General features: G+C 42.4%; 2 protein-coding genes across 2 annotated transcripts in view; one reads left to right on the top strand and one right to left on the bottom strand.

The window, feature by feature from the left end:
• Window positions 1–12155, bottom strand: part of LOC143982295 (calpain-2 catalytic subunit-like) — a 260340-nt gene that overhangs the window by 172901 nt on the left and 75284 nt on the right. The window contains exon 3 of the mRNA XM_077480899.1: window positions 4448–4582. Coding sequence (XP_077337025.1) covers window positions 4448–4495 — 48 coding nt within the window. The 5' untranslated portion in view covers window positions 4496–4582. The remainder of the gene's footprint in view (window positions 1–4447; window positions 4583–12155) is intronic.
• Window positions 1–12155, top strand: part of EHD2 (EH domain containing 2) — an 85456-nt gene that overhangs the window by 29659 nt on the left and 43642 nt on the right. Inside the window, exon 3 of the mRNA XM_077480913.1 lies at window positions 10917–11329. Coding sequence (XP_077337039.1) covers window positions 10917–11329 — 413 coding nt within the window. The remainder of the gene's footprint in view (window positions 1–10916; window positions 11330–12155) is intronic.

A 12155-nucleotide genomic window follows, 5' to 3' on the forward strand; every position in this document is an offset into this window, starting at 1 on the left:
TTCTCTGTGCCACACAGCTGCTTGTCTAAAGCTCCACTATGCATGAACTCTGGGATCTCCATTCAAACACAACACCAGCTCACCACCAATGACTGCATATCCTACAGCGGCTAAAGAACATGCAACCCACCTGCTGACCATTTTGAGGAATACTGTCCTTTGCATTTGGTTAATATGTAGTTACAGCCTAATGCCGCGTACACACGATCGGAATTCCAGCCAGAAAAAGACAGATGAGAGCCTTTCATTGGAAAATGCGACTGTGTGTATGCTCCATAGGAATTTAGCTGTCCGAATTTCCACCAGCCAAAAATTGATAGCATGTTCTCAATTTTCCCCGACAGAAAAGCTTTCTATCGGAAATTCCAATCGTGTGTATCCAATTCTGACATGCCACAACTCACACATGCTCAGATTCAACTATGAACTACTGCGCTTGCGTTCAGGTTCAAGCCTCATCATACAAGTGGACATAGACTCAGAATAAAAAATAGCCAAGCGAAGCGAGGCCGTGCCCGAAGCGCGGCGAGCCCGAGAGGGGCCCTATTAAGTGCTACCGTATGTCCACTTGGATGGTGGGGCTTGAACCTGGACTCAGTGCGCAGGCACCGTTCATCTTCGGAGTCTGCTTCTCCTCCGCAATGCACAAGAGCTGCGCCTGCGCAGTACGGGGTGGACACTATCCGATGGGGGGACAGATTTTGACAGAACACCGGCAGGGGACCTCAGAAGAGGTGGCAAGGGGCTGCTGTGTGCAAAACTATTGCACAGAGCAGGCAAGTATAAACCTCTTTTTTTAATTTTAACAAAGTATAGCCAAAGCTCGTTGGGCAGTACTTCTCCTATGGGTCACAGAAGTGCAATTCATTTTGCACTCCAGTGACCCCTTTTCAACAGAGAGCGTCCGCTCTCTGCCAACATCACAGAAGTCAGTCCGAGCATCACGTCATCACGACAATAAATTCTGGATCCACCAGGTGCCTGGACTGACACCCGGCTCAGCCTCTCAGCGAGCCGCTAAGAGACTAAGCCGGCCACCCCAGCCCCTCTACAACTCAGCACTCCAGTAAGCGAGGAGGGGGCAGAGCAAAGAGCTGTGACTGACAGTCAGGAGTTCTCTGCTGGGGGAACTGTAAGAACCAAGCAATCTGCGGTGTTCGATTGTTTGGTTCTCAGTGCAGAGGCGCCGGGGGACAGGTGCAGCATCGGACCCATGCTGCATCCACCGAGGAAAGTATAAATAAAAAATAAATAAATAACCCCATATAGTACTTCACTTTTAAAAAAATGTTTGCCTGTAGACTATAAATCGATACATTACTATCTGTGATTGCTAATCGATTGTCTGTTATTTTTCTGTATCATTCAAGCCTTTCAATAAAAAATATTTTCAAAAAATAAAAAATGTTTAACCTTACAATCACTTTAAAGAGGAAGTAAACCCTAATGGGTTGCACCGTAGACAGCGGTGCCTATCTTTTTGCAAATATCTCCTAAACCGTGTAGGTTTAGGAGATATTTCTTGGACCTACAGGTAAGCCTTAATCTAGGCTTACCTGTAGGTCAAAGTGGTCTGTAATGCCGCATACACACGGGCGGACTGTATGGCGTACTTAGTCCGTCGAAACACATTTCAGTGGACAGTCCGCTCGTGTGTGGGCTTCAGCGGACTTTTTCAGCGTGCAGTCTGGCGTACTAAGTATTTCGGATTTTTCGAAATTCTGTCCGTCGTACTTTGGTTTCAGCGGACAATCCGCTCGTCAGTAGGCTAGTTCGACGGACTAAGAATGGCGCATGCTCAGAAAGGATTTACACGGCGGAAGGGTGCTTTGCTGTGTATTGGACTTCCTATTTCTAGTCCCGTCGTACGTGCTGTACACGTCATCGCGCAAGCTTTCGACGGACTGTTTGTGCATCCGTGTGTGGTCAAGTCCGTTCAGTCGAAAGTATGACGGACTGTCCGTCGGATTGTATGACGGACTAAGTACGCCATACAGTCTGCTCGTGTGTACGCGGCATTAGGGTTTACAACCACTTTAAGTACGACTACCTCGGTTGAATTTTGAAAGCAGCATTTAAAGCTGCATTCTGGGCACATTTTTTTTCCTGTGCAGTGGGGCTTTATTTGCACTGCATGGGTAAACTGCTTGTTTCATTCTAGGGAAAAGAGAAAAGAGCAGAGATATACTTACCTGATCCTCCCCGCAAAAGACTGGTCCGGCAACCTGGAGCTCCCATGTTCTTGAAAATGGACTGTTCCTGACGTCACTATGCCCAGAGCACGCTCCATAGAGAGGAACAGTCATTTTTAGAAAGGTATCTTTCCTGGAGTTTCACTGATCAGCTGTTTTAACAGAAATGTTGGGTAGCTTTTTAGGACATTAGAGCTCAGCAATACTGCTTTCTTCAGAAGTCACAACCCACTTGTGGAAACCCACAGATTTTCAATGTGGACTGTATCTGCCTGCCCATAGTAAAATGTCTCTTTCTCCAGGGAGCAAGAGAAAGCCAAGCAGCCCCATGCAGTGGTAAATTTGGAGCTGCGTGGCTGCTCTGCTAAAATAGTTAATTGGTGGAAGCTCTGAGAAGGGCACCCTTGCCAACAAGCAGAAGAGGGCCAATTTCTTTCCCGTCTTCTTGCTGGAATAGCTCTTAGTAAGTTCAGTGTAACTATGTAGTACAACGTGGCTCTGATTGTCACTTGGATGTACAGATTATTCCATTTGGATCCATGCCATTGCTGCAAACCTTCCCTGGGCTCTGCTCCCTCCCAGATCTAAATCTCCTAAAAAGGCTTTAGGTTCCCTGGGTTTGCTGGAAAGTTTGAGTCCAAGAGAGGGAGAGGCCGCTCAGATGCAGGGAAGGGGAGGAGGGAATGTTCTTGTTGCCAGAGAAGAAAATAATGAAATCATATCCCTTGTGTGAAGTGAGATTTCTTTTTCCACTAACAAAGAATCATTCCCTTATCTTTCCCTTCCAGAGAGTACATTTCAAAGCCGTTCCAGGTCCGGGCAACAGGGGAGGGAGACTTCAATCCTGTGGACCTGATTTAGTGACCATATTGTAATTGCATCCTCTCTACAAAACGCCTATGACTTTTTTGTTGATTATTTTTGGACAGACTATACTGTTTAGAATACATAAATACTATAATCTTTAGACATACATGTGAAAGTGATTCACCTAATGTAAATAATCTTATCACTATGTGGTTATACTAACACTCATGTGCTTTGCCTAGTAGTGCTGTACAGTGGTTGTGCCCCACCGCTCCATTCTGCCAATGGAAGTCTACCAGTGTTAACCGACTTGCTGACAGCAATGCTCTGTATGCTTATCTTATCACTTTTTGTTTTGTTGTTTTGGACAGTGTGGGGACGGTTAAGAGCACCTGTCAGGTTTTTTATTTTATTTTTTATTGATGTATGTGCCCACTTTAGGGAGATTCACTCTTTATTGGTCCCGTTTACCATTATCACAAAGAATGAAAGTAAATGCCACATTTTGAGTTCTCAAACGAACTGGAATAGCAAGGAAAATAGTGGGGACGCAAGTTCGGATGACAACCACCATTCCCTCACTTTGTAAGGATTTCCTCTCACTTTCTGTTTTTGCTATGGGACAGGAAATTAAATCTCCCCAGTGGGACACAGGTGGCAAAAAAGCCTCAGAAGGATTAAATACTTATCCAAAATTAAAGTTTTACTTTTAGTTGTCTGTTATAGAAAAAATACTGAAATAATGTGTGGAGCTTACAGTGTATCAAAGTGATCAACTACAGGCAGCAGCTGGAAACTAGATATAGTTCCTTTCTATGTAAAAATAGAATCAGTGTCAACAGTGCTTGACTCAATCTATAAAAATGAATGATACATTTCATAAACATATACATTGCACTGACACATTAAAAGCACCTGAAGGTGTATCTCTACATTTTTTGTTTTCGTTTTGGATACAGTGAGGAAGGTTAGACCTTCTGTCAAGTTTTTATTGTAGTGTTTTACCCCATTGGGAAAATTCACCTCTCTATGTGTATTAGTGACCACAGTTACTGAAATAAAAAGTTAGGAGGAAAGTGTGGCGAAATCTAATGGGTTCATTTGTTCTGAAAACAAATGTCTAAATGAGGAATTTCACTAATTTTGTGAGATTTCTAACAACTTCCTGTTAATACTCTGAGAAAGGAAATAAGGGGAAACTTCCCCAATGGTACACATACAGAAAAAAACAATCAGGCCAGTTTCTTAGATCAAAGTCTAAGTCTTAAGTCCAGTGGCGGCTGGTCCTCAATATTTTTTTGGGGGGGTGGGCCGCAAACAAACTGAAATATTCAGAACCCCCCCCCCCCAAAGAAACTCCAAACGCAGCCACTTTGACCATCAATTGCCGCCACTGTGCCCCAAATGCTTCCACTGTGCCCCATACCCGCCATCTACGCGGCACTTACCCTGTCTCTGTGGGGCAGCGGGTGACAGCGGCGAGCGGTGGCCTCCATGTCCTTGATGTCTTCTGCTTTCCTCTCCTATGATGGGCGCCTGATATGCATCCAATCACAGCGCCTATCGTTTCAGCCAACAGGTGCCTTTGAAAAAATAAAATAAAAATGTGAGTGGAACGCCGCTTTTGACTTTTGCTGAGCTGGCGCCTACTGTTAGAATTTAATTCACTTCCTATGAATCAGGCAAAATTCTAACAGTAGAAAAACCAAAATAATTTGGAATACCCCTCGCAAAATTCTAACAGTGTATTGTCAGCTTCTGGCATAGGATCTTCTTGCTTGATATCCCTGAATCATTGGGTTAATGTCTTAGGTTTTAAAGAAATCATTTACAACCTGATTGGTATTATTACAATTTAGATTCCCAGTCAAAGCATTGACTTCTTTGACCTCTCTAGGAAGTGTAAACATGGATGTTGGTTGAAGGTTCAGTACAGTGCCTTGAAAAAGTATTCATACCCCTTGAAGATTTCCAAATTTTTTCATGTTACAACCAAAAACTTAAATGTATTTTATTGGGATTTTTTGTGATCAACCAACACAAAGTGCCAGATAATTGTGAAGTGGAAAGAAAATATCAATGGATTTCAACATTTTTTTTTTTTCACAAATAAATATATGAAAGTATGGTGTGCATTTGTATTCTCGCCCTTTACTCTGATACCAACAACTAAAATCTAGTGGAACCAATTGTCTTCAGAAGTCTCCAACTTAGTAAGAGTCCACCTGTGTGTAATTTAATCTCAGTATAAATACAGCTGTTCTGTGAGGCCCTCAGGTTTGTTAGAGAACCTTAGTGAACAAACAGCATTGTGAAGGCCAAGGAACACTCCAGACAGGTCAGGGATAAAGTTGTGGAGAAGTTTAAAGCAGGGTTAGATTATAAAAAGAAATATCCTAAGCTTTAAACATGTCACGGAGCACTGTTCAATACATAATCTGATAATGGAAAGAGTATGACACAACTGCAAACCTACCAACTCATGGCCGTCCACCAAAAATGACAGTTCGGGCATGGAGAGCATTCATCAGAGAAGCAACCAAGAGGCCCGTAGTAACTCTGGAGGAGCTGCAGAGATCCAAAGCTCATGTGGGAGAATCTGTCCACAGGACAACGATTAGTTGTGCACTTCACAAATCTGCCCTTTATGGAAGAGTGGCAAGAAGAAAGCCATTATTGAAAGAAAGCCATATGAAGTCCCATTTGCAGTTTGCAAGAAGCCATGTGGAGGACACAGCAATCATGTGGAAGAAGGTGCTCTGGTCAGATGAGACCAAAATTGAACTTTTTGGCCTAAAAGCAAAAACACGATGTGTGGCAGAAAACTAACACTTCACATCACCCTGAACACACCATCCCCACTATAAAACATGGTGGTGGCAGTATCATGTTGTGGTGATGCTTTCTTTAGCAGGGATAGGGACGCTGGTCAGAGTTGATTAGAAGATGGAGACAAATACAGGGCAATCTCAGAAGAAAACCTGCTAGAGTCTGCAAAAGACTTGACACTGGGGCGGAGGTTCACCTTCCAGCAGGACAACGACCCTAAACATACAGCCAGAGCTACAATGGAATGGTTTAGATCAAAGAATATTCACGTGTTAGAATGGCCCGTCAAAGTTCAGACCTAAATCCAATTCTGTGGCAAGACTTGAAAATTGCTATTCACAAATGCTCTCCATACAATCTGACAGAGCTTTGTGTTGATCTATCACATACAACCCCAATAAAATACATTTAAGTTTTTGGGTGTAACATGACAAAATGTGGAAATCTTCAAGGGGAATGAATACGATGAATACTTTTTCAAGGCTCTCTACACATGACAACTTTGAGCCTTACTTCTTATGTATCTCTGACACCAAGATTTCAAAATATCGCACATGCGTGTCTGTCATTGCAAGTCAAGAATTGTGGCTTCTAGGACTTGAGTGACCCATTTTAGGATGAGCACATATCTTTCTGCTTGTATATGACCAAATAACAGAGCCAACGCAAAAATTTGCCTTTTTGTCATGAAGTCAACCAACTGTTCTTATGACACATACTTCATACAAAGCTGTAAGTTTCTACTTTTCCTTGCTCCAGTATATCTACATACCACCCTTCCTGTTCTGCTTGTGTCTATGTGCTGAGCAGGTGTCAAGGTGGATATATAACAGACCCTGCACAACAGCGTGCTGGATTATTAGAATCCAAACTTGCTCCAGCTTAACCAAAGTGAGGATCATGGAAATATGGAAGAGAAAGTACACATATTAGGCCAGGCTTAATTACACTTTAATAAACATTTTGCAGTTATCCGCAGCTATTGGCTTGCTCTCATTCATCATGGAATTATTTTCTATCCAGTTCTGCATAAATTGTTTATAGCTTTTTTCATACCAAACATAAATGTTACCGCCAACATGTTTTCATACTCAAGTTAATTGAAACCATATTGGGCTTGTGTAAAAAGGCAGCCATATTCCAAAATCAGATTTGGATCGCTTAAAGCCCTTTCACACTGGGGCGGTGTGGGTGGTAGCAGTAAAGCGACGCTAGTTTTAGCGGCTTTACCATTGTTATAGTGGCGCTTTCAACCCCCGTTAGCGGCTGAGGAAAGTATTAAAGGCATCTGTGTTGCAGCGCTGCTGAAGCACTTTGCAGGCACTTTGGCAGCACTGCCCATTCATTTTAATGGGCAGAGCGTTTTGGGAGCAGTGTATACACCGCTCCCGCACCACCCCAAAGATGCGGCTTGCAGGACTTTTTTTCCCCCATCCTGCAAGCGCACCGCCTCCATGTGAAAACACTCGGGCTTTCACACTGGGGTGGCTTGAGAGGCGCTTTACTGGCGCTATTTTTATCGCTAAAACACCTGAAAAGCGTCCCAGTGTGAAAGGGGTCTTATTATCAGGCTAAGGAAAGATAAACACTGATTGGTTCTTGAGGTTACTAAACATGACTTAAGACTCATACACACAATGCGATTGTTGGCAGGGGATTGTCTGTTGACAGACTGTTGTCCTAAAATCTGACCGTTAGTACACTCCTTTTGACAATTGTTGTCCAACTTTCGGCGGACAGCGGTCTGCTGTCCGACTTTCATATGGTCAGTACACAAATCCATCGCACAAAAGTCGAAAGTACAAACATGCATGCTCGGAATCAATGCTCATTAACACGAAATTAGCAGAAGGGGCCCAAAGGGTGGCGCTCAAAAGCTGAGATTCCTCATAGAACGTCACTACGTTTGTGTTTGTTGCACGACAATTGTGTACCGTTAGTATGCAAGGCAAGCTCCTGCCACACGCTCTTTTGAAAAAAATCAGGCGCTCGTTTGGCCAACAATTGTACCGTGTGTACGAGACTTTAGAGGTGATTGTATTCATATGTTTAAATGCATCTGAGACCAGAATAAATATGGGTAACACAAGGAATGTACAAAGGACAAGGGGGCATTGCTTACAGAGGAAAGATTATTTTATTTTCCTGTAGCAAGGGGTTCTTTAAAGTAAGAGCAGGTAAAGCTGAATTAAATTCCACTTAAATGTTGCCACAGGTGGTTTAGGTCATAAATTATCCATAATGTGCTAGTATGACCTGCACATTAGCACAATATGACAGACCTATATGACAGAACTTATGAAATGAAGCCCTCCAGTGCTGTGCTGTCAGTGTTCCTGCGCGCTCTCATTTTCTCCCAGTCTTCCTTCTGGGCTCCGTCTGTTTGGTCACTTGAATGGCCAGGGTGCGATGACGTCACTGCTGCACATGTGCAAGGGAATCATATCATCACGCTGAAAAGCAAAGCCATAATTGTGTGCCGAGCTGCCCATGCACGGCTCAATGTACATTACAGATGACAGGCAGGGGGAAGCATTTATGACAAAAGAGACCAATAGGGTCTCTTCTGTAATAAAAGCCCTACCTGCAAGTGATTATTTTTTATTTTTTAAATGTGCCTTTAAGTCTGCTTTAATGATCAAAAATGTATTATGGTATATTGTAACTTACCAGTCCTTATATGTAGAGGTTCCTGACCAGAGCACTTTTTGCTAATCGGCACTGCGTCGCTTTAACTGACAATTGCGTGGCCGTGCGACATGGCTCCCAAACAAAATTGACGTCCTTTTTTCCCACAAATAGAGCTTTCTTTTGGCGGTATTTGATCACCTCTGCGGTTTTTCTTTTTTGCGCTATAAACAAAAAATAATATTCGGCTTGGCTCGGCTCGCAGTCCCGCCCAGTATGGGCGGGACTGCAAGCCGAGCCGAGCCGAGTACACAGTAGAGTCGGCTCGGCCTTTTTTGGCAGCGCTCGCTCCAGAAACAGCAGGGAGGTGGGACTACGAGCGGACAGTGGGGATCGGCGTATAACACACACCCACGACTTTCCCCCAATTTTAAGGGGGAAAAAGTGCGTGTTATACGCCGATAAATACGGTATGTGTTGAATTGTTTTGTATGTGTTCTTTCATTTCTGAGGATGCCTAGTCTTGCTCTTCAGATTTTTTATTTATTTTTTTTGTCAGAAAATCTTACTAATGAAGCGAAAAATCTGACATTGTGGTCACATCAAAGATTTTCAAGCCTGCACATCCAGTTTATGTCTGTCGAAAATTCGTAATCGGCTGTCAAAAGCAGCATACGAACGAGCAGAAAATTGGCAGATCGTTCAGCGGACAAAATTTATCTTCGGATTTTCTGACCGTGTGTGTGGGCCTTAAGGGAAGACTGGATACATCTCACTTGGGGTGGAAGGGGGTATTATTTTTCTTTCCTCTAGACTGATAACTCAGTTTGAATGAAGCTAAATGGCAATGGTCTTTTTTTTTCAAACTAGTTAGCTATGTGACTTTACATCATTGTAAAATAAACTTTTAGAAGTGCACTTGCATGGTCCATCTCATCATGTGAAGAAAAGAACTAATTGCTGTTGTGAAAAAAAAAAAAAAAAAACAATTGCTAAAAATATTTTAGAGTGTGTGTGTGTTTGTGTATGTATATATCTTACACAGATAGTTTGTTTACCCCAACAAACTTATTCCACATTATGCATGCCTAAAATAAGTCTAAAGCCAAACTTGTGGTTAATTTTGGATAGAAAGGTAAGGGTTACAACCTCTGTCAGGTTTTTATTGCTGTCTGTGTCCTGAGGGGGGGGGGGGGGGGGGTGTCAGTTGTTAACAAAACAAAATCATTTTTCAATGTTACAATAGCAACTCTCAAAAGGGGTACTTCCCTCACATTAGAGAGATCGCTTTTACTTCCCATTATGTCTGCAGGTGAAATGAAGGGAGGTTTTCCGAAAATAATGAAAATAAATAAATAAATAAACCCGCACAACAAAACACCTAGTGGGGTTCCCTAATCTAAAATGATAAACATATTCGGAATTAGCTACACATTAAAGTATATGTATGAGCAAAGCATTTATTTTGGCTAAACTTGGATGTCGTTTTTAGGAGTTAGAAGCCCTGTTAGATCTTTATTGCTGTTGGTTCCCCCATTAGGGAGATTCATTCTCTCTAATTGTCCTGATCACCGATGTCACTGGGAAAGAAAGGAAAGGTCCAAAATTTTGAGCAGCCACCAAAATAGGAAAAGAGAAGAAATTTTCCAATTGGGTCATTTGTTCCTTTGACAACTACCCAAGACTGGATTTTCCTCACATTGGAAAGATATCCTCTAACTTTCTATTGAGTCTATGGGACAGGAAGTGAAGGAAAATCTCCACAATGAGACAAAGATGGCAAGAAAAAGAAAAATACATACAGCCGGTTCACCCCCCTCTACTTTATCCAAAATGAAAATAAATAAATAAAAAAATAAAATGTAGCTTTAGATATACTTTAAGTAAGAGGAATTTATGAATTGTTTACTGAGCACTATGTACAAAAATAATCACAAATCCCAGAATTTCCACTTTTACACCAGCTGACATCGAACTGAAAGCTCCACCTTCCACATGGGGATTCATTGGGGGCTATAAAGGCAAATCCACTTTGCATTACAAGTGCACTTGGAAGTGCAGTCGCTGTAGATCTGAGGGGGACATGCAAGGAAAATAAAAAACAGAATTTTAGTTTGCACATGATTGGATTATAAAATCAGCAGAGCTTCCCCTCATTTCAGATCTATCCCTCAGATTTACAGTGACTGCACTTCTAAGTGCACTTTCAGTGCAATTTCAAGTGCAAAGTGGATTTGCCTTTCGTAAGTAAGCCCCATTGAGTTGAAGGTTTCCAAAGGCATCCATGACAGTCCTTGCAATTGAGACTTCATGCAGAAGACTGTATGACCCGGTGACGATTATCTTCCTTACCTCTAAAAAAGGATGGCTGAATTGAACTTATATTTTGTTAGCATTTCATGCATCCACTTTAATGAGTCTGTGAGACTAACAGCATCCATCTTTTTCATCTTGTTTCAGGTTATGACTTTCCATCAGTCTTGCAGTGGTTCGCTGAGCGAGTGGATCGCATCATCCTTCTGTTTGATGCCCATAAGTTGGAGATTTCTGATGAGTTCTCAGAAGCCATTAGAGCCCTCAAGGGCAATGAAGACAAGATCCGCGTTGTTCTCAACAAGGCCGACATGGTGGAAACACAACAACTGATGCGTGTCTATGGTGCACTCATGTGGTCCCTGGGCAAAGTGTTCAATACACCTGAAGTGCTTAGAGTCTACATAGGCTCCTTCTGGTCTGAGCCACTCATGATTTCTAACAACAGGCACCTGTTTGAGCTGGAAGAACAGGATTTATTTCAAGATATCCAGAATCTGCCCAGGAACTCAGCCCTACGTAAGCTCAATGACCTGGTAAAAAGAGCTCGGCTTGTTAGGGTAAGAATTTTTAATTTCGTTAGTTATATCAGCTTGCTTAGCTCTTAATAGAGCTGACCATATGCATTGCAATCTGATTGTACCCTATTGTAAAGAAAGGTGGTGAAAGGGTTAGTAGTAAGAAGAGCCGGCAACACTGTAATCCTTGAAGTGTCGTTTATTGGTACATCAGAGTGACAGTAAAACAATAAACTGACGCATTTCGGCAATAGGCTTAGTCGTAACAAAAGGGTTAACTAGCTATTTTCACAGCTCTTCAGGCTAAAACAATATTGTGCTTTTACTAGATGGCGTTCTACTTCAGGGCCTTACCACACTAAATATTGTGGCAAATATTTTACAGCTCTTTGAAGCCTGGACATACGGTAGGAAAATGCATTGTTTTCATATGAGCTGTTGACACCAGTGCATTTAGCCCTGGTTCACACTGATGCGATTTGGCATGTCAAATTGCATGCCAAATTCATGGCAGAATCTGAATCGGTGCGATGCCGCATTTGCCGATCCGCACCAGTTCCCAAAAGTAGTTTCTGTACTACTTTTGGCCCTTTTTTTTTTTCTATTGATATCTGTGCAGGAACCGCACAGATGTCTCTGAAATCATTCAAGCAGTCACTGGGGCTAAAGCATTTTCTACAACCATTGTAGTTTAGGGAAATGTTGCATAAAATGCTCATTCCAAACACATACAAGAATGCCACAAGTACCAACTTTTAAAAAAAGGTGCTCTTGCCATGTTGAGGGCATGTGGTTTACTATTTGTTCATGTTGTGGGAGGGGGGGGGCAAAACGCCCCCCCCCCCCCAATGTCTGGCCCAACAGACTG

Source organism: Lithobates pipiens, unplaced genomic scaffold, assembly GCF_037356315.1.
Source record: "Lithobates pipiens isolate NorthernLeopardFrog02 unplaced genomic scaffold, aLitPip1_a1.2 Scaffold_1, whole genome shotgun sequence".
Classification (NCBI taxonomy): Eukaryota; Metazoa; Chordata; class Amphibia; order Anura; family Ranidae; genus Lithobates; species Lithobates pipiens.